This window comes from Anas acuta, chromosome 28, assembly GCF_963932015.1.
Source record: "Anas acuta chromosome 28, bAnaAcu1.1, whole genome shotgun sequence".
Classification (NCBI taxonomy): Eukaryota; Metazoa; Chordata; class Aves; order Anseriformes; family Anatidae; genus Anas; species Anas acuta.
The window spans coordinates 3413172-3437835 of NC_089006.1; the positions used below are offsets into that span (position 1 = coordinate 3413172).

Below are 24664 nucleotides of genomic sequence, written 5' to 3' on the forward strand. Positions count from 1 at the left end.
TTAAATATGCTTTCACAGAGGGGCAAAACAACATCACTTACTGGCTCAGCTCTGGCCAGCAGTGGGGCCCTTACCAAACATGGGGCAGCTTCTAGATCCTACTCGCAGAAGCCACCCCTATTGCCCCCTGCTACCAAAACCTTGCCACATAAACCCACTACATGTACAGTAAAATAATAATCGTAAACCAGACCCTGGAAAGGATAAACATCACGTCAGGGAACACATACAGTAAGTAATGTGCTATATAACTCAATTTGGAGAACAGGCACAGCAGACCTGAGATCAAAGCAATCAACATTGTGACTATCAACTATTAAGCAGATCTAATATACCAATTTTGTTTTAACACACACTGGTCAGGTCTGTCGTTATCTCAACCCTTCGTGCCCCATGTTGGGCATTAAAAAAGACTGTTGTGGCTTAACCCAGCTGGCAGCTAAGCACCACATAGCGCTTTGCTCACCCTCCCCCCTCCCTCTCTGGGATGGGGGAGAGAATTAGAAAGAAATTAAGTCCTGTGGGTTGAGATAAGACAGTTTATTAGGACAGAAACAAAAGGAAAATTAATAATAATAATAATAATACTGTTATAAATGAAGTCTCAACTCAATCTGAATTTAGTAATATTTATAAAAGGCAAGTAAACAGCACTGAGTGCACAGGGAGTCTATGCTCTACGAACACGCACACAAAAACATCAAACCTTCTAAATATACAGAACATTTCTTTTACATACTAAACCCGAGTACGCCTATACATATGTACAATCAGAAAAGGTAACAAACAATCCTTTAAGTCTATTAATGTCAATGTCCATGACTGGGGGAGCATATTTGGCCTGGTTGAAGTGCTCCCATATCTTCCATGACTAATAACAGTCTCCATTTTCCATTCCTTTTCTTGATTACAAACACCGGAGAATTCCAAGGCTAGTGGTGGGAACAACATGTTCAGTTGTCAAGCAACTAGGCTTTCGGGCCTCATGCATCCCACTCTTCCTGGATCGAAGGGAAACATATCCGTCTCCTTTTCAAGGCCAATACAGCCTGGGTCAAAAAGCACGTCCAGATCAGCAGGGGGTGCAACAGCAAAGGCCTGCGATGGCAGTAGCGGTGGGAGGGCCGATGGTGTAGCAGAAGGATCAGTAAACGAGCCCACAGTTCCCTCACTGTCCGGTAAACCACACGTTTCTGACTGTGGTCCCACAGGGCTCTTTAAGGCCTCAGAGACCTGAGGGAACATGCTCATACTGAAGAGAAGGAGAGTCAAAAAGCAGGTCCTTCTAGCAAGAGGAGGTGCTCTCAGAGCGTGGAAGTTGTTGAGCAAAAGCTCACAAGCAGGAGCACTGGGAGGGAAGCAGGTACAGATCTTTCCCTCGTGAAAGAAACAGCCCTGAGAATGGCAGAAGAGCAGTCAAATACTCAAAGTACAGATCTGGCAGCGGAGGAAGATCAGAACAAGGTAGCAATAGATATTACCGATCCAAAGGGGAAAGAAGTTGGAGCCGAGAAAGATACTATCGAGATGAACCGAATGATGATCGAGATGATCATTACAAAAGCGGATGGCCTCACAGTTCATATACAAGAAGTATATGCTTTCCTCTGAGAAGGCTAATTCATCACGAAACAGCTCTCTGCAACTTCTAGTATTAAACGTTGTTTATGGGAAGACTTATTTTTAGTGAATCAAGAAATATATCCATGTAATTCTAGACTGTGTTTTTTGGAAGTGTTTTTCTCTGGCTAGTCCACGAAGTACTCTGGGATAATTTTTCTATCTTCATGGTCTCTCTTTAGGAGGTAAAATATCCTGAGTATTTGGACCTTCGAGCCTATGTGTCGCAGTCAATTGGAGAACCACTCCTGTACACCTTATATGCGGTGCTGGTGCATCATGGTATCAACTGTCGCTCAGTTGCAGCAGCATGTTTTAGCTGGAAGCTCCTGGCACTTTGTTTGAATCTGTTCAACTGCAGTGCAAGTTGCATTGTTCCTCATTTTTTCCAGATGATATGAAGATAGTGGTGCTGAGCTATGAGAATATGCGCCTGAACGTCCCGTACAGCAAGGAAATAGTGCAGAGCTGTTTGGAGGAGACCTTGCAATACTTCTACCGCATCCTCACAAATAGGGAGGACACGGACTTCACCTTAAAGGATTTTGGCACTCTTGCTATCCGAGGGCAAAGAGTGAAAATGACGTTTTCTGAAGGGTTTTTACACAGTCTCAACAAGTCCACATACGTGGTAGAGAAGCTGATTGCTGTAAGTTTATTGTTTCTGCAGTCCTACTTAGAGAGGGTGTACTGCCACTTATGGCCCCGCTTTTTCACCTGGAAAAAGCGACCACATGATGTAGACTGAGGAGCCCTGCTATTCTTGCACTTGTTTTTTGTTCCGTTTCGTTTTGTTTTGTTTTGTTTTGTTTTTCCCTACTAGTATAGGCTTAAGAAGATAGAGAAATGTGCTGATGAAACAATTTTTAGTAAAAAAAGACAGCTTGGTACATCTCCTTACAAAAAATAAATAAATAAATAAATACAAACTTGAACTCGAAAATCACGGTGTCAAGTCAGATAAGTGAAGAAACATTACCCCTTTAAAGAGCACAAAAAGTCAGAAGAAATTGGAAAAGTAACAGGCTGGCAACTGAAAGCCATGTATTGTCTGTGAAGCATCGGATAGGTTGTGAGCCTGGATTACCCAGACAATGGGGAAACAGGAGGCTCCCGGTCGTCGGGAAATAAAGGATATAAACTGTACGATGTGACTAGTAGGTGCGCTCCTGCTTGTGGGACGCCCGCCATTGCAACCGCGAATAAAAATGCTACTTCACTGACGGAGATCCTCGCCTGAGCCTATGTTACTGCCTACAGAGTGTTTCTCGCAGTGTGACACTGGAGTTCTGAAAACCTGTCACCGATTTTACAGAAAAAGCGATTTTCCGGGGGGGAGGGGAGGCGGAAGCCCTGCCCGCCTCGATCCCCGGCTCCGCTGCACAACGCGCCTCCCCCGAGCCGATCGCCTCGGCGAGTGGCCGCGAAATGGCGGCGGCGCCCGACGTGAACGGCCCGCCGCTGCCGCTGCCGGCTCCCCCCACAGCTCGGCAGCCTCCCTCGCGAGGGCTGCCGGCGCCTGCCGGCTCCCTCGGCTGCCTCGGGTGGCCTCGGGTGGCCTCGGTGCCGGGAAACAAGCCCCGCCCGCCTCGATCCCCCGCTCCGCTGCACAACGTGTCCGCCCCAGAGCCGAGCGTCTCGGCGAGTCACTCCGGTCATGCTTAGCTATTACACATAAATGCCAAGGTACAAAGTGTTGTAAGTTGCCCCCTTAATAAATTTTCAGAGAGCATTGCATTAATAATAGAAAGGAGTTTATTGAGTAAGCAACAGCAAGCAAAACAGCGCTGGGCGGCCGGGGAGTCTCGGCTCCGCCAACGGCGCGCACCTCACCCCCGCCAGGGTCCCTTTTTATATTTTGGTAATTCCGGGATTACGCAGCACATCCTGGTATATTCTGCGACTGCGCGCACTGTTGCTAGGGGGTCGTCTCTGTCCCTCTGGTGGTCGTGAAGATGAAGGCCGTGGTCTTCCTCGGCGTTGTGGTTCAACTTTTTTTTTTATTTGGTCATGTTGGCCCAGCGTGAGACAGGAAGGCAAGATGTTGATACACCACTTTAGCAACTTATCAGGAGGTGGTTACATGAGCTTTGCAGCAGTGTCTTTGAACAAAAGAGGCAACTGAGATGCAGAAGGAGAGAAGGGGAGGGGGTTCTTTTTTTTGTTACATTAAGCAAAAGAATTTTCAGTGTCTAGCCAAGTATTATACAGCTCCTTACTTCAGCAGGGAGCTCTCACAAGTCCTGCTCCTCAAACAGAACTCCTTGTTTTTATAATACAAAAGACAATGAACAAACATTTATTGTGTATTACACAAAGGACATATCTGAAAACTACGTACCTGTTAATGACTTAATGACTCGTCTATTTCAAAGCTGGATAAAGTTGTGGAAAGCCAGTCCTCTAAACCAAATGAAGAACTTGGTGATAGAAAACTGGGAAGAGGACACCATGCACATGAAAAACAAACAAACAAACAAACAAACAAACAAAAAACATTAAAAAGAAAGATACATGACACTAAAAAACCTGACAAAGAGCATTACCGAAGAAAGAGAGGACATTGTGATGCAGAAGAGAAGAAGACTCAAAACAGGAGCAAAAAGATGGTCCTTCCAGCAAGAGGAGGTGCTCTCAGAGAAGTTGTTGAGCAAAAGCTCACAAGCAGGAGCACTGGGAGGGAAGCAGGTACAGATCTTTCCCTCGTGAAAGAAACAGCCCTGAGAATGGCAGAAGAGCAGTCAAATATTCCAAGTACAGATCTGGCAGCGGAGGAAGATCAGAACAAGGTAGCAATAGATATTACCGATCCAAAGGGGAAAGAAGTTGGAGCAGAGAAAGATACTATCGAGATGAAGCACGGAGATGGGAAAGATGTAGCTATTCCAATGATTACTATTCACCTCATGCGACAGGAGACAGTAGAGAGAGAAAGTTCTCTCACGGCAATGCAGCCCTTGACAAATGGACTGCAACTTACTACGGCAGGTCACATAAGCATTATCATTACAAAAGTGGATGGCCTCACGGTTCCCTCTTGAGAGATGAAGATGGACGTCGCTTTAGCACACCCCGAGCAGACTTGCATCGTTGCTCGGTACCTCAGCAACATTCCGGAAGACATTCTCGTGAAAGACATGTGCTTCCACCTGTGTCAGCTCATTTGGAGAACTGTCGCCAGAAAAATGAAACAGAAGGAAACAGAAAAAGACAATATACCCGTGCAGAAGGTAGTGAAAGTGAAATAGAAAGGAAAGACAGAAAGATAGAAAAGGAGCTTTTAGGTGGTGAAAAAAATGCAAAACTATCACAAGTTCTAGAAGAAAAAGAAGTCCAAGGATAAACATGGAGAGAAGGATTCCAAGTAAGCAAGGATTCCAGCATACTCCGCATTTTTTATCCTAATTCTTTTCTGTGTGCTTCTCATGTCTTCTTTTTTTTTTCTTTTTTTTTTTTTTTTCTGGTAGTTTCTAAGTTACTTAGATAGCTTCAGCTGGCTGGGGATCATGTTGTTAGGTTCATCAGTGAAGATAGGAAAGCTATTGCTGAATTGTGTCAGAGCACTAGCTTTGGACCACATAGTTGGAAACACATCCGTACACCATTCTGGATTAGGTTAAAAGTTTTTTTCTGCTTGCACGTATTTCAGAGCTAGCCATTGTTAATGATCTGTGTACAAACCAGGACCTATGGTCCTTCAATCTGAGGGCTTAAGTTTGCTGCATCTAAAGTAAGTTGCGTGTGCACAAAGCACCACAAAATAGCTGACATGCTGCAAATCATCACCTGTGGTAAAATACATAAAGTTTCATATAGGCAACAAGTGCCACATCTTTTTTTTCTCTTTTTAACTTGCATGTTTCTTTCAGACTTCAGGATTTGTGTTTCTGTGCGCTCCACTTTGACAATGCCAATTGCAAGCGTAAGCAAAGGAAGAAAAAGGAGAAGAAAAAGAAGAAAAAAGAGAAACACCAGGAAAGTGAAAGGGTCCTTGGAACACTTAGATCTTCGTTTCCAGAAGATAACGCGGGAGAAGAAGGAAGAATCCCATCCTCCAGATGGCTCTTCATGTGAGCAATGCAGAAGCAAGGGCAGTAAACAACCTTACAAGGAAAGAAAGCCTTACAGTGCAGGCGAAAGCAAGAAATACAGCTCCATCGCATCCAACGACTATACTAAAGGTAAGCGGCAGCAGCGTGTTTGAGGAATTCCTTTCCTATTAATGTAGAGATTATTTCAAACAGTGTTGAAGTGCTTGGTGACTTACCAGTCTGCAGATTTATTATCAAATCCAAAAACCCCGACTTGGTAGACTATTTTTTTCCCAGTTTTGAATGACCACTAGGAAAGAAGGCCTGAAATAAAGAGGTGAAAGGCAAATAGTTTTCATTTGGTGCGATGATTAAGTGGCAAACAAGAGGAAGAGTTGCAGGACCCCTTCTTAAATTCAGTCCAGCCAAGTAGGAAAAGTAAACGTGGACAGCTGTACCTTGGCAAAGAAGATAGTAGGGAGCAAGGAGGTTTAGCAGTCAGGATGGAAGGTGATGCCATGAGGCTTACAGGCTAGTAATGTTCTAGTGAAACCCAGCCTTCCTAAAGAAGCCTGCCTGAATAATTCCTGTGAATAACAGACTCTGCTCAGCTATTTCCTAACATAGAAACGGTGCTGACTGCTTCTTCAGAGTAACGTAAGTTAGTGATGCTACTGAAATAGTTGTGGTTCAGACGTAGATCTGATTTCTCCTAAGCACGCTGAATTCACAGCTGTTGATCCTCCAGAGGAGGCTTTGCAATTGAACACCTGGAGAATAGGTAAATTTCCCGCTGTTGTTCTCCTCTCCTCTTGTTTTGTTTTGTTTTGTTTTGTTTTGTTTTTTCCTAGTAGCATAGGCTTAAGACTCTGAAGAAAGAGGCTGCTTTTTTTCATTTCCAACACTGGCTGTTCCTCCTGAGCCCCGCCTTTTATTTTGTCAGTCATAGGATATGTGAATGTAAATTCTTGGGAGAGAGGTAGAAAACTCAGTTTCAACTGGTGTTTTTTCGGCTATGTGGGGTGACCAAATAGGGTGGTTTTGAATTTTCTGGCTCTTATTCAGAGCAGCAGCATGTGGAGGGAGCCAGATGCGTTTGCTTTTTTAGTGCAATGGCTTCAGAAGCAAGAGGGGAAAAAACACTTTCTCTGGGAGCTGGAGAAGGTGTCCTAATCGCAGGAGAGGTTTCTAAATGGCATATCTTTGCGAGTGTTCCTGTAGTCCGGAGGTTTTTGTTTGTTTGTTTGCCTTTGGAAGGTTTTACTCTTAATCTTCACATCCTTCAGCAGAAGTGAGAAATGTGATTTTATTTTGTGCAGTGTCGCGGACCCTCCGAAATCTGCTGGGAAGGATGAATACCTCGCACAGTACCAATGTGATGATGGTGGAGACAAGGAGAAACCAAGAAGATCAAAAGAACGTGACCTCATTTCAAAAGAAAGCGTTTTGTCCGGCAAAGAGTCTTCTGAGCCTGGTGAGAAATTGCGGCAAACTTCCTCTTTCAAGTGTGACACTGAATGTGGCTCTAAAAAGCTTTCCTCCTCAGCTATTGCAGAGAGATGCCAAGATACAAAGGACGAGACTAAAAAGACTGACAAAGAGCATTACCAAAGCAAGAGGGAACATGCTCCTACTGAAGAGAAGGAGAGTCAAAAAGCAGGTTTATTATTATTATTATTATTATTATTATTATTATTATTATTATTATTATTATTATTATTATTATTATTATTATTATTATTATGCCATTAGTCCTGTGAATCCAGACGCTTTCCTTACTAACAGAGTTTCTGTCCTCCTTTTGGTGACATCGCAGAGGCTCTTCCTGTCTCACAGCCTCGTTGGGGAGTGAGGAGAGGGCGTGTGTATGGGGGAGCAGTTCCCTAACATGCAACCCCCTTCTTGCTGCAGGGCCCAATGAGGTGGCTGGGCCGCAGGGGCTGCGTTAAGGAGTGGCCCTGCACCCCTCTGACATGAGCACGGGTCACAGAGGGACACCTCCGCATCACAATGGCAGCTCCCCTTATGCCACAGCGTGCCAGGCCCTTTCTGTCATCGCCTCAGTGAGCTCGGGCATTGAAGGAGGCTCTTGCATCCAGTTTTCTCTGGAGGACACGAGAAGTCTCTCCTGTAGCTCAGAGTCTCAGAGGACAAAGGGAGGCGTAGGACGGTGCAGGAGCTATTTGGTGAAGCACAGAGGGCATCAAAAAGGGAGGAAACATCACAGATCTTTCACTCTCTAGCCTGACGTGCTGACCCAAAGCAGGATCATGACAAACTTGGAAGCGCTAATCACCAACATTGAGCGCTGCAGTGAGGTTGAGGGCTGCACCAAGGTCACGTTTCCCACACTCAAGAAGCTTTCTGTCAATGGTAAGGCATTTGGGACCTCTTATGAGTGTAGCTATAGACTGATACGAACTCTACAAATTGTGGAAAGCGAGGTTCTTGTCTGCGGGGGAGGCCCCAAGGGTGCTGTGTGTGTGGTGTCGTGCCCTGCCCGTGGTGGCAGTCCTGTGGCCGGGTTCCGCTTGCTGATGGGTCACACGTGGAGATCTGTCTCTGAAGGGAAAGATGCGTGCACGGTTGGAAGAAGGCTGAGGTTCCTGCAGTTCCTGATGGGCTCCCAAGAAACTGCCAGAAATACACGTGTCAGGAGGAGATCTGCTGACTTGTCAGCATTTCAGCAAGGCCTCTCATGAAGGGGCTGAGCCCCTCCCTGCCTGTGGCTTCTTCCTGCTGCAGCCTCCTGTGCCTCATGGCTCTCAGAAAAGGCTTAGGGCTAAGAGAGGCCCTCCCATTTCAGATGCCTACAGGCTGCATTCCCTTGTCCAAAACACTTTTAAGAGCTCCTGCAGCTGCAGACCTTTCCTGGGACGTGGCAGAGCTGTTAGACTGGTATCAGTCAAAAATTCATCCAGAGTCACAGATGGATTCATCCTGGGAGCTGTGTTAGATCACACCTGCATCTGCAAACGCCTTGTAAAGAAATGTGCTGATGGGCCATGGACTTGCTGACTTTGAGCTTGACATGTCCTTCCCTTGCTTTCCAGATGTCATCACAATTTGGGGTGGTGTGTCCAAGCAGGTTCGGCAATTGCTCATGATGACGAAGGTGGGACTGCACCCTACCCCTCCCCTCACCCCACGGCTTCAGGAAGTCCTGGCAGCCCTGTGCCAGCAAGTGCCATTGCTCTTCCCAGAGCCGCACTGACACATACAGATGTGCCCCAAGCGTGCCAAAGACCAGCTTCTCTGTAAATTGAAATAATTGTAATAATTGAAACCAACCCAACAGAAAATCAAGTATTTATATTTATATCAAAGATACAAAACGGTAGGAAAATGTGTTCAGAACTTGCTGGGGCTTCGCTGTTCTTCGCTCTCAGAGTGGAGAGAGCAAACAGACAGCTGGGGATGCTTCCAGGGTTAACCCCAATTGCTGGAAGGGACCTAGCTGAAGGATGGGCTAGACCTCCTCCACCTGCTTTACTTCACCGCGCATTTTCTTGAGGGGCAAAGGAAGGAGAGAAAATGCCCCGAGTATGTGGGTCTTCTCATGAGCTTTCCCAGCTCCCCCAGCTTACCCCATGCCGCGTTGGGAGTGGGCAGGGCACAGGGCACCCCGTTGCAAGATGTCACAAGTCCTCACTCTGTTTTCCAACTTAAACATGCTTCCCCTTCTTTTCTTTACCAGCCTCGGGCCGTCACTGTAACAGGACTGGGGACATTCCATATTAAGAAATGGCTATCTTTTGAAAATGGCCAGGTGTTCACATTTCGGAGACCTGTGTTTTCACTGTGCAAGACTCTTGGACAGATTCGTAACCTGAAACACCGTTGTGTACGTGTTCCTGGTAAGAATACCAATTAAAGTCTTGTTTTCCCATGTGTACATATATTAAGGGGTTATGCCGATTGCTGTTTAGATGTGCTGATAGGCAACTCAGATGCCGTCAGAAGGCCCTGAGAGAGAGAAGAGATGGCTGGCATAGAAACCCATCAATGGCCAGATTTGCTGTAATTTCTGTCAACTGCTGCCATTGCTTTGGCTACTGTGTGCCATGGATGAGACCTGCACAGCACTAAGAGCTTGGTGCTTCATTTGGGGTGGGTCTTCTCTTTCCAATGACTCTCAGCTTCTCCTGGATAGGAACTTCTGTCAGGCAGCCCTGGGGTAAAGGGCATTGGTACCAAAAGCAGAGACATTTGTTCCTGAGTTGTGAAGGCCACAGGGACTGTCCAGAACTGTCTGGAAGAGTTCCTGTGCTTGCCTGTCTCAGTGCGAGGCAGGTCTCCCCAGACCAGGCGTGCACTGAGCCTGGGCTCTTTGCATGGGAACCAGCCGCATTCCTTTTGCCTCCTCCTCCTGTGTTCCGCAGACGGCTGAGGTCATTGGGTCCTGTCTCTGGGCTGAGGAGTCACAGCTGTGCACTTGGTACATTGATGGAATGATTTCAGTTTCTCTTGAGGGGGGGCATACATCAGCTGCTTTAAGGAGTCGTACAAGGCTTAGACTACAGCAGTTACAGCAGCATGTTTTAGCTGGAAGCTCCTGGCACTTTGTTTGAATCTGTTCAACTGCAGTGCAAGTTGCATTGTTCCTCATTTTTTCCAGATGATATGAAGATAGTGGTGCTGAGCTATGAGAATATGCGCCTGAACGTCCCGTACAGCAAGGAAATAGTGCAGAGCTGTTTGGAGGAGACCTTGCAATACTTCTACCGCATCCTCACAAATAGGGAGGACACGGACTTCACCTTAAAGGATTTTGGCACTCTTGCTATCCGAGGGCAAAGAGTGAAAATGACGTTTTCTGAAGGGTTTTTACACAGTCTCAACAAGTCCACATACGTGGTAGAGAAGCTGATTGCTGTAAGTTTATTGTTTCTGCAGTCCTACTTAGAGAGGGTTTGAAGCCCCATCAAAGGGTGGGGGCACTGAGCCCTGCTGGCAGCTGTGAGCTGCCAGGACACTGGAGCTAGGCACAGTCCATCGCAGTGAGAGCTTTCTGTTTTCTTTCTTTTATTTGCTGTATGACTGCTGGCAATGCGTGCAGTCGTATCGTTGCTGGGCAAAGGATAGCACTGGAAGGGCCTCGCCATAAACAGGAAAGAAGCCAAAGCAACGGCTAGGCTGATGATGTTCCCCCCCGTTGCGGGCGTGAGGCTGAGGCACAAGGACACCAGGCCCTTTTGGATGCAGGCAGGCTGTTGGTGTAGTTCTCCTGTCCCAGCAGAAAAGCTCTGGTCTCCGTGTTCCTCCACACTGCCAACGCAATCCTCTGACTCCTGTGAAAAACTCTGGGGATAACACCAGCTCTGACCCATTTGCGCTGCATTCAGGAATAGCTAAAGCAAGCGACCCCACTGAAAGCAGCAGCTGGAAGCCGAGGCTCATGACGGGCCTTCCCTTGTGTTTGCTCCATTGACTTGTTCACAGGCTGAGGCTGTTAACTACGGTCCTTGTGAAAAGGTTGGCAGCGTTCCTCACCCTAGCAGATCATGTGCTGTGCAGTGTGTTTTAACTGGCTGAGGCACTTGTCCAGAAGTTTGCTGAGAGGCAGTGAATTCCTGGAGCTACAGAAAGGCCTCTGTGAATGTTGAGCTCTTTTCCTTGGACTCATGTCAGATGTTTCTGTCCCTGCTGCAGAAAAAGTTGGTCAGACTGGACAAAGAAACTGCCCTCTTCCCAAGCCATTTTGGCCGTGCCCACCTGTTCCCTCAGTAAGTATATTTGTTCCTGCAGCCCTGCTCTGCGCGCACTCACACGTGCTCAGCTCGTGATTGGTAGTGCTCTTTCAAACTACTGTTTTGCAGTTAATTTCATCCTTGCTTTTGCTTAGCTTGGGCTTACGCATCACCCTCAGTTACTGACCGTGTTCTGCATTTTACCATTACTCCAGTCAGAGGCAACTGGGTTGCTCTGCAGATGCATTGAAGCAACTCACCTAATGTTTCATCTGCTTCTTCTCTTTTATGTGGTTAAAACTGCCAAAATATCTAAAAGAAGTAAGATCCTAATGTTTCTGTTGTTTTGAATGCAACATGGACAGGATCTCTTAGCAGGTGGAACAAGGACCAGATCTATGCTTGTCCCCTGCCTGTGATGTTTCCATGTCTTTGGTGAAACTCGTGTCAATCAAAGGAACTCTGAAATGCCTTCTTGTGTCAGGACGACACAGGAGCACTGAGGCAAAATAAAAACCCAAACCTCTGTCTAGCGAGGGGCTGCTGAGCTGTTCTGAGGCCAGCACTGCTCAGTTTGAATGGTTTAGGGCATGTGTTGGACTCTCCACGGATACCTTGACATTAATCTGGCAAAGGAGCCCTTTTCACAGAAAGGTGCCTTCTTCCTACTTCCAGGTTTGAGATTAAGGCGGTACCTCGGCTTGCTAGGGAGCGTCTTGCAGAGGAAGAGATACTTAATGCACAAGGTAACGTTAATGACTGATTGCTGGTGGAGGTTTGTGCCTTTCCCTGTTGTCCTCGCTGGGGGGTGCTTGGGACTCAGGTTACAGGGAGATGCCTGGGATAGCAGAGGCACGCTGTATGCCTCTGTTTACCCTCCTGGTAAGTCTCAAGGGACGCATTTTGAACAAGATAGTGCTGAAGTATGTTTTTCCCCTGCATTACGTGCCAAAGGGTGCCTCTCTTCCATTTTATGGGTTTGTTTGTGCAGGAGGGAGTCAGCGTTTGGCAAGTCCGCTAGCACTGTGAATAACAAACTCCGTCTTGAGTTGTGGGAGACTGAGGGGCTGGGCATACCGCTTTGAATCACCATGTTGTCATTTGATGAGAAAAATTGTGTCGAGAAGAATGCACAAAGGTTGCCAAGCTGTGCCAAAACTTTGGTTCTCCTCTAAAGCTGGGAACTCCTCATTCTTAATTCCTCATGAATATCACAGATATAACGTGCTTGAGTTGAATGCACCAGGATAGAAAGCCTGTGTAGAAAAACCATGTATGCCGCTCCAAGAAATCGTTGCCCCAAAAGAGATTGTTAGGCACCAAAATGTGTGTCCCCGCAAAACCCCCACTGTTCAGAGGGGATGGACTTGCTGCTGCAGCAGAAAGATCACAGCAAAAGGAGTAATGCAGCACTGTGGGCATCAAAGGTCAGATGGGATCTGGAGTCAGGAAGGGCTTGCAGTCTTCTAGAAAACAGGTCTCAGAAGGAATCACAGGGATACCTCAGCTAGCTTATAACATTGCAGAGCAGATCTGTGCCTGATGTGCTGAGAGGTTTTCTCCTTTTGTGTTTACAGCGTCTCTTCTTCATACATTAAAACTTGCGCAAAGGAGACTTTCTCCAAGCACACTGGCCACAGCTGAAGCGAAGGAAGAAGCAGAGGAGGAAACAAAGGCAAAAGAGTCTCCTGGCAGGTGAGATGTAAAGGATTTGTCAGAGTGGCCTTATGCTCTTGTGCTTGTGTGGCATGCTTTATAGGTTCCTACCTCTCAGAAGGTCTCAGTCCAGTGGGCTGCTGCAAGTGCGATCAGCTCTGAAGTCAGAGCTGGTTGCTCAGATTGCTCTGAAGTCAGGTGCTGGTTGCACCTAACTTGATGTCGTCTGCACACTTATTGAGGGTGCACTCAATCCCCTCATCCAGATCATCGATAAAGATACTGAAGAGAACCGGCCCTAGTACTGAATGACAGAATCACTGAGGTTGGAAGAGACCCCCAAGATCACCGAGTCCATCCTTTGACCTGACACTAACAAGTCTGCCACTAAACTATATCACTAAGCTCTACATCTGAACATCTTTTGAAGACCTCCAGGGATGGTGACTCAACCACTTCCCTGGGCAGCCCACCCCAGTGCCTAACAACCCTTTCAGTAGAGATGTTTGTCCTAATATCCAATAAAACCACCCCTGGCGTAACGTTAGCCCATTCCCCCTCGTCCCATCACTGGGCACGTGGGAGTACCCACTCTGTACCCCTGCCTTGCACTGCAGGGATGGAGGAAAACACCACCTGTACTCCCGCTCCATCTGCTAACCGCCCCGGACCCCTGAAAACCCTTTTGATAGCCTCCAGGCTTCTCTCAGCAATTTCATCACTGCCAGCCCGGACTATCAATAGAGGACAGTAATCAGAGGGGTGAGCCAGGTTGGGAAGGTTTCTGGCAGCGTCCCTGGCCTGGGCCCCAGGGAGGCAGCAGACTTCCCTATGGGTAGGGTCTGGCCGACATACAGGGGCCCTCTGATCCCATGAGAAGGGAGTTGTCTACAACGATTACCCTTCTTTCTGTCTTGGTGGAGGCAGTCTTAAGGTGTGGAGTCAACTTCCTCGCCCTAGGCAACCTCCTGGGCGGACTTTCAGACACATCCTCACCCACCAGTCTCTCAAGCTCCAAGGCCTCAAACCTCTTGTGTAAGTGCGCCTGTGTGCACCTTCCAGTGTTGAGATCTTCTTGGTGATTAAATGCTGATCATTATCCCAGCAGCTGCGAGTCATGTGCATGGTTCTTTAGATTTCCACGACCCTGGTCTCTCCATTTGGAGAGAGGGTGGAGAAGAGAAACCCTTCCTGCACTCAGATCCACTTCCTGACTCCTGCTGGTGTGTATTTTCAGACTGTTCCCTGTATGTCCAGACACAGAAGGAAGGCAGCACAAAGAAACTCCCCGCAAGAGGCTTAAATTGCCATTGCTTACTTCTGAAGATCATAGACACACAGGACAGGTATGTAAGGTGGTCCGAGATAATTTTTGTGTCTCTTTTGATTGTAGATGATCATGTGGGGGCATCTTAGGAGAAGGATGTACACGCTAAATACTTAGATGTTTATTGTGAAAACATCCCTTTACTTGGGTAGTAAAGTAGCCTGTTTTGAAAAATAGCTCGTTCATGAGTTAGGTCATAACAGAATGGCTTTCTGGTTGCATCTGTAAGAACTTGGGAGCAAAAAATTGCTGACAATCCTTCAGGGAAAAATAGAGAAGATGAGGGAGAGAAGAACACTATTAAAAAAAAGAAAAAAGAAAACAGAAAAAGGAAAAGGCAAGGGAAAAGAAAACAACAACAACAACAACAACAAAAAACACACAAAAACAGACGAATAACTGCTGTTATTGCATTTCTGGGTTCCTCTAGGAAGCACGCTCTGTACTGGGGGTGCAGGTTGGAGGGAAACTGGAGGCGTCTGTGGCCAGCAAGGAGAAAGAAGAGACCAGAGAAGCAAAAAGAGTCACATTTCCAAAACTGCTGGAACAGCAAGATGAGGGACGAAGGGATAAGATGTGGATGGGCCAGGTACGGAAAGCCCTGTAAAGCATCCCGCAGGGTAGCATTTTGCTGGCTGGAGGGAAGCTGAGTTGTGAAGGTCTCCAAGTCCCGGCAGTATTGCCACCTCTAGAGAGCAGGGCACATGGCTGTTGATTTTATTAACACTGGCACATTGCCATGAGGAAGGAATTCCTGGCAGAAGCCAAGGGACGCCAAGAGCAGTCTAGCAGAGTGAGGGCAGAAGCATACTCTTTGTCCCTTGACAGGAGGACACCTTTTCCCTGCCCTGGAACTTAAGTCCAGTGGCTTGAGGCAGCTCCCGATGCAGCATGCTGCAGGAGAGCTCCAGGAGCAGCTGTTACTTCTGGTCTCTTCAGTTAACATGAAGAGCACTAAGACCATTTTTCATGAGCGTAACAGCTGACGTTTTGTTCCAGCTGCTCTTTCAGGGCAGGGAGCCAACACCTTGATGAGAGGCAGGGCACACGTGTCTTGATGCTGTTCTGCGACTGCCTGATGGCTATTTCTCAGTGCTGTTGTACACCTGGGATTGGTGGCAGGCCCAGACACCCTTGCCATCTATAGCTCCGAAAAGCCTCAGCGCAGGAAGTCCCCTCCAAAACCATTATACCAATGCGATCTCAACACTAGATTTTGTAAGAAGCTCATCCGCAGTTAAAGTACTAACTTAAGCAGCGAGCATATGACCGATGGTTTGACTAACGTCAAGCCAGAAGTGGTTTTGGAGCAGGGTTTCAAACTACACCATGGGAGAAAACTGTATCCAATGCTTGTCTTTAAACGGAAAGCAAGTAGGTTTGCTCCACGCTCCACATGTTGCATTCGTTTTTGCTCCCTGTGTGGCAAGACCAGACTCTCCCTGTTTGAAACCAGCTCAGGACACCAGCTTCTGTCATTTGTCTGTTTTTCAGCAGCGACAGGAAGAAGAAGATAGCCTCAGCTCCCCAGAGATCACCTGTGATACAAAAGATGATCTACAAAAGCTGGAGGCTTGGATTCAGGAGAGGAAGCAACTCCGGTCTCAGCTGAAAAGCTTTGGAGATGTTGAAAAATGGCTGAGTCACAAACCTACCTTTACCAAACTGGAAGAAAGAGTCAGGAAACGAATAACGGCAGCTAGAGTAGACCAGAGGGCTAGAAGCAAGTCAGTCGAGACCGACAGGCCAGACGTAAGTATACCTGGTGTTGTGCCACTCTTGGGATTACTGTACTTCATCTCTTGTGGCCGTGCCACGGCCTCAGCATCTGCTTGTAAGTCGGCAGCGCGACACTGCTTTATCCCAGCCGCTTCTGCATCTGCTGGCACAGTGATTCTGGATAACGGTGATTTGAGGGTATTTTCTAATTCCTTTTCAGTGTTCACCACCACCAAGGAGCCAGACCCGGAAGAAGGGTAGCCTTCCCCTTATTTGTGCACCATACCCTCAAGCTCTTATCGCACTGCATAACCTCCTACACCAACAGAAGTTGACAATGGTAGACATCTTCAGAAAGGCTGGAATGGAACAGAGAAAGATCATGAGAGCAGACTTCATTAAAGTCATCAAGGAGGTATGTAGGGAAGAGAAAAGTAAGGAACTGCTGCAACTTTGCCTTGTTTTGCTGCATGCCAACCCGGAGAAGTGGAAAAGCTCCAACTTCTCTTGTGTTACTCTCAGAGGATGGCTCCCACAGCCTGTGAAATGTTGAAGGGAAGAGGGAAGGGAAGGCTGCAGAGATGCGAGCTGCCACCCAGACTGAGTCCCAGGAGGGAGTGAAACTCATTGCCTCATAGTCTCTAAAGACAGTCAGCGCTCAGTAACGTGGCCTGAACTGGCATCAAGTTTCCTCGTGTTGATACTTGGTCTTTCCTTGGCCAGTTTCATGTGTCTGCCCGCTGCACTGCCTTTTAGTACCTGTTGGCACAGCAGAGCTCATGCTGAGCCTCACTTTCCACAGGCTGCAACGGTACAGAACTGTCAAGAGCATGTCCTGGTCTGTTAGGGTTTAGCAGTTCAGGTGTTTTCTGATGTTCTGTTCCAAGCCAAATTAGCTTCTTGACGCCCAGATGGCTGAGAAGTTTGGCACATTGAAAGCTGAGAGCTCAGCAGAGGACAGCAAAAGACCAGTAAATTTTTCAGTGCTTGGTAAACTCATGTAAAGCTTAAAGCTCAACAGGTTGCCTCTGTGCCTTTTCTGAAAAAGCATTTAAAACAACAGCAAAGCTCATCCCCCCCCTACTCTGGGCCAAGCCTTGTTTTTTTATTGATCACACTGTCGCTTCCTGTTTTGGCTGCCAGACAAAAGTTCCCATCAGTGACAAGGAACTGGAGGATGTGGTCATCTTCTTGACTTCTTCAAAGCGGAGGAATTATATAAGCAGTGAAGATCTGATTGAATGTCAAAAGCAGTGGCAGGAAATGAGGAAAGGACAGCCCAAAGAGACCGGCGAAGGTGAGAGGAGAACCCTGGGCTGGGAATCTCTATCCTTGCAGATGCCCTAAAAGTACACAGGTGGCATTAGGGAATGCCAAAGTAGATCCAGAATATGGCTCCTTGCGACTATTGTCCTGCAACGCGGTTGCTGAAAAGAGACCTCTGGGGAGAAGCTAAAGAATCCAGGGGAAGTGCAATACTCAGCCCATCTGTGGGAGACAGCTTATCCGATCTTTTAGGTTTGACTCAGAATCTGAACCCCGAGGTTTAACCTCCTGTACTGGATTTTATTGGTTAGCGTTGATCATCTGGTGATCAGAAGCAGACCCTTTCTCCAGCTGTTGAGGGCAGCTGGACAATGCAGATTCAAAGGTCCTACTCTTTAAAACCTAGCCCAAACCTGAAGGCTTGCCATGGTACCTGTGTCATTTTTATCTGAAGGTAATGGCAACATTCTTCTCACATCTTGGAGAGAAGAGGCATTTTGCTGCTGTGTTGTTGTACTAATTGTTTTGTAGCCTGAACGTGTATTGCGAGCATGAAACTGAATGGGGCAAAGCGGAGATGGGAGTCGTCTGTAATATGTGTGTCTGGATTGAAAGCGAAAGGATGCTTCCATTCAAAGATCGTCGTCTGTTGGGTGCTCCAGACTGCACAAAATGCCAAAGCTTTTTGCCTTATAAACACTGATCAGCCTTGTTTTTTTTTTTTTTGTTTTTTTTTTTTATTTCTGCTACTGTCTAACAGGGTTTCTCTGAGCTTTTCATGTGTTTGCTTTCTAAACTGCCGTAGATGCACAGCCTCGGGTCCAGAGAAACGCTTGCAAAGCTGCCACTTCTCCACCTTCTGCTGGGGACAAAGCTGTGGGGATGAAGCCTTGCTCTCCCACGGAGCCCAAAGAAAAGCTAATACTCTTGGAAGTGCCCCCAGTCAACACTGAGCCAGGCCGGCGACATTTAGACGGGGATGAAATGGAAGAGATTGGAAAGCGCTCAAGAGAGAGCAGACGGCTGGAGAAGGTAGTGTGGCGGGAAAAAAGGCGCCCCTCTACGTGCTCGCGAATGTGGGGTGGGCAGCAAAGGAGAAGGTTGGAGATTGTTCTGGATATTACCTTCTCAGTAGTCCCTTGACCACATCGTGCCTCACAGCTGAGATGCTACAAGCTGTCTCAAACAACTGGTTTGGCTTCTGAACACTCTGGTGATGTAAACACTCTTTTCTGGGTAACTGAAGTGTCAAGAAATGGAAGTTGAAGCAATGTTCAGGTGTGGGGATGGAGTCATCCAAGCTCCAGTGAACCTGACACAATCAGAGAAGAGATGGTGGCTGGGAGACTTTTTTCAGCTGGGGCACCTATGTCCAGTATGCTGCTCTTGTGCTTGGTGCTCTAGGGAGCGTCTGCCTGTGGGCCTGGCACTGGAAGGGAATGGCACTCCCAGACAAGCGCTTGGTCCCATCGCAGGGTGCTGGGTCCCATCTACACGCACTTCTGAGATGGATCCCTGCCTGTAGTTTCTCCAAAGGGAATGCAGCAACTCCAGGGCCTCACTGAAAGCTAACTGGGACCATTGCTTTACTTGCAGATCAAAGACAGCCCGATAGAGTGGAAAGAAAAGTGTCGGCTGGTGAGATCTGGGGATGCACCCGTCGATGAACACTGCCTGCCATCAACTATAGAGGGTGACATGGGAGCACTGGTTGACCGCTATCGCAGAAATGCCGTTGTGAACTATCTGAATTGCTCCAAGCAGTGCAAGGAGCGTAATATCTGTCTCACCGACAAAGCGCTGCAAAGAGGTAAAGCAAAGAGCAAGGAATGTACTAATGTGAACGTGCTAAGCCCGACGTGCTCCTGCCTCTTCCCAAGACCCAGAAGCACGATGCATGTTCAGGGTGGGGCACTGCTGATGGAGAATGTTTGCAGCCCTTGGAGGGCCACGGCAGATGCTGCTGGTTAGGATCAGCAATACCATCAGCAGGGCCAGAGCAGGGCTGAGATAGCAAAGAGTGCTACAGAGCAGCCAGGGCCACGTCCCCCTGGACTGGTAGCCAGGATCAGACATGAGTGCAGTTAATGAGGCAAGTTCATGGTGATGGGGCAGGTGCAAGGTCAGGCAAAGGTCATGGTCAGACCATGGTCAGGTTCAGCAGGTCCATGGCCAGGCACAGCTGAGTCAGAGCTGTGTCAGCTGGACACTGCTACAGCTGCAACGTGAGCGAAGGGCTGAGCTGAAATGGGGCTCCTGAGCCCAGGGCAGGGCATGTGGGAAGAGGCCCCATGTGAAGTTGGCCAGGGCCATCATGTCCTCTCAGCACTTGCTGGGCCATCACGTCTTCCTCCTTTCCAGAGCGGGGCCATCTTTTCTGTCCCCTCCCGGTCAGTATCACCGACCAAACCCAGAGGTGACCTGGATCGGCAGGGGGACAGGCTTGGGGCAACAGGACAACAGAGTTTTCTTGGCTATTCAGCATTGGCTGTCCATACACCATTGCTTTTCTCTGTGCGCTTTGTCAACAGGCCTGCTGCACCCAGGAGACAAGATCATCAAAGAAGGAGAAGACGTGAGGAAGATCAGGCAGCCTGGAGGATACTACAGCACAGGACATGCTGACGCCACATCTCCTCTGAGCATGTCCAGGTCAAAAAGTGCATCAGGAAAACAGGCCAAGGAGGCAGAAAACAGGTTGGTTCAAAGAGGGCTTATGATCAGTCCCTTCCTGCTGCCCTGCTGTGCATCAGCTCCCACTGCATCAGAGGCGGTACTGAGGTATCAAAGTGGAACGTTAGGGTGCTGCAAGGTAGCAGCAAGCGATAGCAGAGGAAGAGAGATCTCTTCTCAGCTACACGGCCACTGCTGTGTTTTTGCTGACTTGCGGGGTTGCAGTGGTGCTGGCGAACAGCTTCTCTGTACTCCAAACTGCAGAGATGACAGAACTTCTCACCTAAGACGGTCCTTGTCAGGCCAACCCAACGCTTCTTGGAAATCCTCTCAGAGAATGTTTTTTCTTGCGTAAGAAAGGCAATCCCAAAGAATCCAGCTTTGGATGACTGGAGAAGCTCTCCAGTCGGGGGCAGAAGCAGCCTGCTGCAGCAGCGTGCAGCCAGCAGCCAGCTGCTCCTAGTAGGGCGGTGCTTCTTTTCCTCCCATTTCACCTCAGTTCCTCTGTTTCTGTAGAAAACTGACCCTTCAGAGCGTTACTAACCGTTGCAGGAGAAAAGTCAGATGCAGGTGGCAGATCTGTTTTCCTGAGCAACGTTCTTTGCATCTCAACATTTATCTGTAGGATCTGGAGATGCAAGTTTTCTAGACATAGACACAATGTCAGCCCTGAGAACAGAGGCAGTTTGCCCTAATTTTTCTTGCATCTCAGGTCACCCACAAAAGCTTTTCTTCCAAAACGAGTCCAAGTTCTTTTGCTGTCCTTGTCCCTGCTGTCTTCGGACTTGTACTGTCCAAGGAGTTCATGAGTGTCCAAAGGTCCTTCCTGACCCATGAAACTGGGATGTCCACTACCAGCTTGGTCATAGCACTTGCAGCACCTTCTTTAGTCAAAGTGATTCCCAAATCCGATTGAATAGAAAGACTCAGCCTCACAGCTGAGCTCATGGAAGAAAGGCAGTCCTAAAGAATCCAGCTTTGGAAGACTGGGGAAGCTTTTGAGGAGAAGAAACACTTTGCAAAATAGAGCACAGTCTTCCTAGTTCATCTCAGAGAGTTTATGTACTACAGTGATAGGCAACACATCAGTTCTCAAGACAGCTTCACAAGTTGGCATTTCCAATGTCAGTCATGTAGAAGAAGGACAGGCAGGGGTTTCCAGAAGTCCTAGTAGCTGGTTCTTGTCAGGCTCGTATTTGCCATTACTAGTAATAGCAGTGAAGTTGCCTAGAATTTTATTTCCATAAAACATGCTACTCTCTCTGACTTTTTTTTTTCTTCTTTTCTTTATTTTTCTTTAGGCGTCTTGAGAAGAATAAGAATCAAAAGTCAAGCGACAATAACTTCTGGCCAGGCCATCTCCTGGACAAGATGCGCCTGTACTTTCCAGATAAGGAGCCTGACAGGGCACACGCCTTGTTTAGCTATGTTCACCCAACCAGGCCTGCCTACCGTGGTATCTAAAACCCTGGCTACAGGTAGTTCATCAGAGCCAGGATACTTGGCCTCTAGAGACACTCCATTCGAGAAAACTCATTTCACCTGAAGTTCTTCTCCTAGCGGCATGAGATGTGTGCACAGCTTTGTGACTCATCAGGTCAGCTCATGGGATCTGGGCCAACTTCATGGAGAATATCATCAACTATCCTGAGTTGCAAGGGGTTTGATCATCAAGTCTAACAGCTGGCTTCCCACAGGACTACCTAAAAATTAAACCATCTATCTGACAGTGTTGTCCAAAAGCTTCCTGAACTCTGGCTTGCTTGCTGACATGACTGGATCTTGTGGTTAACGCAGGAGGTATCTCAACACCATACGGCCATTCGTTCACTCCCCCATACGCACCCGTGTTGTTTAGCATACTTGAGTTGCATCCCTGTGCCCAGTGGTGTGCTCTTGTGACCCCTGGAGAGCTCACAACACTCCCAGTGCACTCTAGCAACTGCTGGATTTTCCAGGTAGACCTCTAGACTGCTCTTAGAGGTTACTAGGTGTGTGGTGGTTGTACTTGGGTGGGTGGCCAAGCTCCACCACAACTGGTCTCTCACTCCCCCTCCTCAAAGAGAAAGAGGGAGAAATATGATAAAAATGGCTGAGATAAGGACAGGGAGATCGCTTAATAATTACTGTGATAGGCAAAACAGACTCAGCGTAGGGAGACAGTAAGATTTATTCCCTGATACTAACAAGCTAGAGAAGGGAGAAACGAAAAGAAACCAAAAATGCCTTCTCCCCTTCTGCGCTCTTCCACTTCCTCCCCCTGAGTGGCGCAGGGGATCGGGGGCTTGGGGGTTATGGTCGGTCTATAGCACTTGGTCTCTGCTGCTCCTTCATGGTCACTCTCGTCCCCTGCACTGTGGGGTCCCTCCCACGGGATGCAGTCCTTCCTGAACTGATCTTACGTGGGCTTCCCACAGGCAGCAGCTCTTCAAGAACTGGTTCAGATATGGGTCTGTACCACAGGATCCATCCCTCAGGAGCAAACTTCTCCAACCTGGGATCCCCCTGGGCAGCAGCTCCTGACAGGTCACCTGCTCCTCTCCATGGGCTACAGGTCTGGCCTGAGATCTGCTCTGGCGGGGGTCTTCCACAGGCTGCAGCCTCTGTTGGTGCAGGTCCACCTGCTCCACTGTGGTCTTCTCCACGGGCTGCAGCATGGAACCCTGCTCCACCATGGTACTCCACAGGCTGTGGATGTGGTCTACCTTGACTTCAGCAAGGCTTTTGACACCATCTCCCACAGCATTCTCCTCAAGAAACTGGCTGCTCTTGGCTTGCACTGGCGCACGCTTCGTTGGGTTAGAAACTGGCTGGATAGCCGGGCCCAAAGAGTCTTGGTAAATGGAGCCAAGTCCAGTTGGAGGCCAGTCACTAGTGGTGTCCCCCAGGGCTCGGTGCTGGGGCCAGTCCTCTTTAACATCTTCATCAATGATCTGGATGACGGCATTGAGTGCACCCTCAGTAAGTTTGCAGATGACACCAAGCTAGGTGCGTGTGTCGATCTGCTCCAGGGTAGGAAGGCTCTGCAGGAGGATCTGGATAGGCTGCACCGATGGGCTGAGGTCAACTGTATGAAGTTTAACAAGGCCAAGTGCCGGGTCCTGCACCTGGGGTGCAATAACCCCAAGCAGAACTACAGGCTGGGAGATGAGTGGTTGGAGAGCTGCCAGGCAGAGAAGGACCTGGGAGTGATGGTGGACAGTCGGCTGAATATGAGCCAGCAGTGTGCTCAGGTGGCCAAGAAGGCCAACGGCATCCTGGCTTGTATCAGAAACACTGTGACCAGCAGGGCTAGGGAGGTGATCGTCCCCCTGTACTCGGCTCTGGTGAGGCCGCACCTCGAGTACTGTGTTCAGTTTTGGGCCCCTCGCTACAAGAAGGACATCGAGGTGCTTGAGCGGGTCCAAAGAAGGGCGACGAAGCTGGTGAGGGGCCTGGAGAGCAAGTCCTATGAGGAGCGGCTGAAGGAGCTGGGCTTGTTCAGCCTAGAGAAGAGGAGGCTCAGGGGTGACCTTATTGCTCTGTATAAGTACATTAAAGGAGGCTGTAGCGAGGTGGGGGTTGGCCTGTTCTCCCATGTGCCTGGTGACAGGACGAGGGGGAATGGCCTAAAGTTACGCCAGGGGAGTTTTAGGTTAGATGTTAGGAAGAATTTCTTTACTGAAAGGGTTGTTAGGCACTGGAACGGGCTGCCCAGGGAGGTGGTGGAGTCACCATCCCTGGAAGTCTTCAAAAGACGTTTAGACATAGAGCTTAGGGATATGGTTTAGTGGGGACTGTTAGTGTTAGGTTAGAGGTTGGACTCGATGATCTTGAGGTCTCTTCCAACCTAGAAATTCTGTGATTCTGTGATTCCACGGACTGCAGGTGGACAGCCTGTTTCACCATGGTCCTGACCACAGGCAGCAGGGGACTTCTGCTCTGGCACCTGGAGCACCTCTACCCCTCCTTCTTCACTGACCTTGGTGCCTGCAATGCTGTTCCTCACTCTTCTCACTCTCCCAGCTGCTGTGTGGCGCAGCGTTTTTTTCCCTGTCTTAAACATGCTTTCACAGAGGGGCAAAACAACATCACTTACTGGCTCAGCTCTGGTCAGCAGTGGGGCCCTTACCAAACATGGGGCAGCTTCTAGATCCTACTCGCAGAAGCCACCCCTATTGCCCCCTGCTACCAAAACCTTGCCACATAAACCCACTACATGTACAGTAAAATAATAATCGTAAACCAGACCCTGGAAAGGATAAACATCACGTCAGGGAACACATACAGTAAGTAATGTGCTATATAACTCAATTTGGAGAACAGGCACAGCAGACCTGAGATCAAAGCAATCAACATTGTGACTATCAACTATTAAGCAGATCTAATATACCAATTTTGTTTTAACACACACTGGTCAGGTCTGTCGTTATCTCAACCCTTCGTGCCCCATGTTGGGCATTAAAAAAGACTGTTGTGGCTTAACCCAGCTGGCAGCTAAGCACCACATAGCGCTTCGCTCACCCTCCCCCCTCCCTCTCTGGGATGGGGGAGAGAATTAGAAAGAAATTAAGTCCTGTGGGTTGAGATAAGACAGTTTATTAGGACAGAAACAAAAGGAAAATTAATAATAATAATAATAATACTGTTATAAATGAAGTCTCAACTCAATCTGAATTTAGTAATACTTATAAAAGGCAAGT

General features: G+C 48.1%; 2 protein-coding genes across 6 annotated transcripts; both read left to right on the top strand.

Annotated features, from left to right (window-relative positions):
• The first annotated feature begins 3619 nt into the window (after positions 1 to 3619).
• Positions 3620 to 7628, top strand: LOC137845434 (uncharacterized). The gene is made up of 5 exons (XM_068662594.1): positions 3620 to 4984; positions 5490 to 5801; positions 6971 to 7125; positions 7198 to 7311; positions 7563 to 7628. Exons 1-5 carry the CDS (start codon positions 4966 to 4968, stop codon positions 7626 to 7628), a joined length of 666 nt encoding a protein of 221 aa, XP_068518695.1. The 5' UTR covers positions 3620 to 4965.
• LOC137845680 (EF-hand calcium-binding domain-containing protein 12-like) lies at positions 7620 to 22053 on the top strand. Of its 5 annotated transcripts, XM_068663096.1 has the most exons (16): positions 7620 to 8024; positions 8705 to 8766; positions 9349 to 9508; positions 10270 to 10526; positions 11304 to 11377; positions 12017 to 12087; positions 12919 to 13036; positions 14235 to 14343; positions 14755 to 14913; positions 15819 to 16076; positions 16264 to 16458; positions 17187 to 17340; positions 18115 to 18341; positions 18906 to 19119; positions 19841 to 20090; positions 21284 to 22053. In XM_068663096.1, exons 1-16 carry the CDS (start codon positions 7922 to 7924, stop codon positions 21444 to 21446), a joined length of 2574 nt encoding a protein of 857 aa, XP_068519197.1. In that variant the 5' UTR covers positions 7620 to 7921; the 3' UTR covers positions 21447 to 22053. The 5 variants fall into 5 exon arrangements, with proteins under 5 accessions (XP_068519197.1, XP_068519193.1, XP_068519196.1 ...); XM_068663092.1 differs by lacking the exon at positions 7620 to 8024 and having other exon boundaries at positions 8549 to 9508; positions 15822 to 16076; XM_068663093.1 differs by lacking the exon at positions 7620 to 8024 and having other exon boundaries at positions 8553 to 9508; positions 19841 to 20006.
• The last annotated feature ends 2611 nt before the right edge of the window (positions 22054 to 24664 follow it).

What these genes read in the sequence shown, in the direction of transcription:
- LOC137845680 (XM_068663096.1), top strand. Translation starts at nt 7,922, where the DNA reads ATGACAAACTTGGAAGCGCTAATCACCAACATTGAGCGCTGCAGTGAG. An exon ending in TCATTAAAGTCATCAAGGAG is followed by an intron (nt 16,459 to 17,186) that starts GTATGTAGGGAA and finishes TTTGGCTGCCAG; the next exon opens with ACAAAAGTTCCCATCAGTGA. An exon ending in GCCCAAAGAGACCGGCGAAG is followed by an intron (nt 17,341 to 18,114) that starts GTGAGAGGAGAA and finishes AAACTGCCGTAG; the next exon opens with ATGCACAGCCTCGGGTCCAG.
- LOC137845434 (XM_068662594.1), top strand. An exon ending in ATCCAACGACTATACTAAAG is followed by an intron (nt 5,802 to 6,970) that starts GTAAGCGGCAGC and finishes TATTTTGTGCAG; the next exon opens with TGTCGCGGACCCTCCGAAAT. An exon ending in GAAGGAGAGTCAAAAAGCAG is followed by an intron (nt 7,312 to 7,562) that starts GTTTATTATTAT and finishes TTCTTGCTGCAG; the next exon opens with GGCCCAATGAGGTGGCTGGG.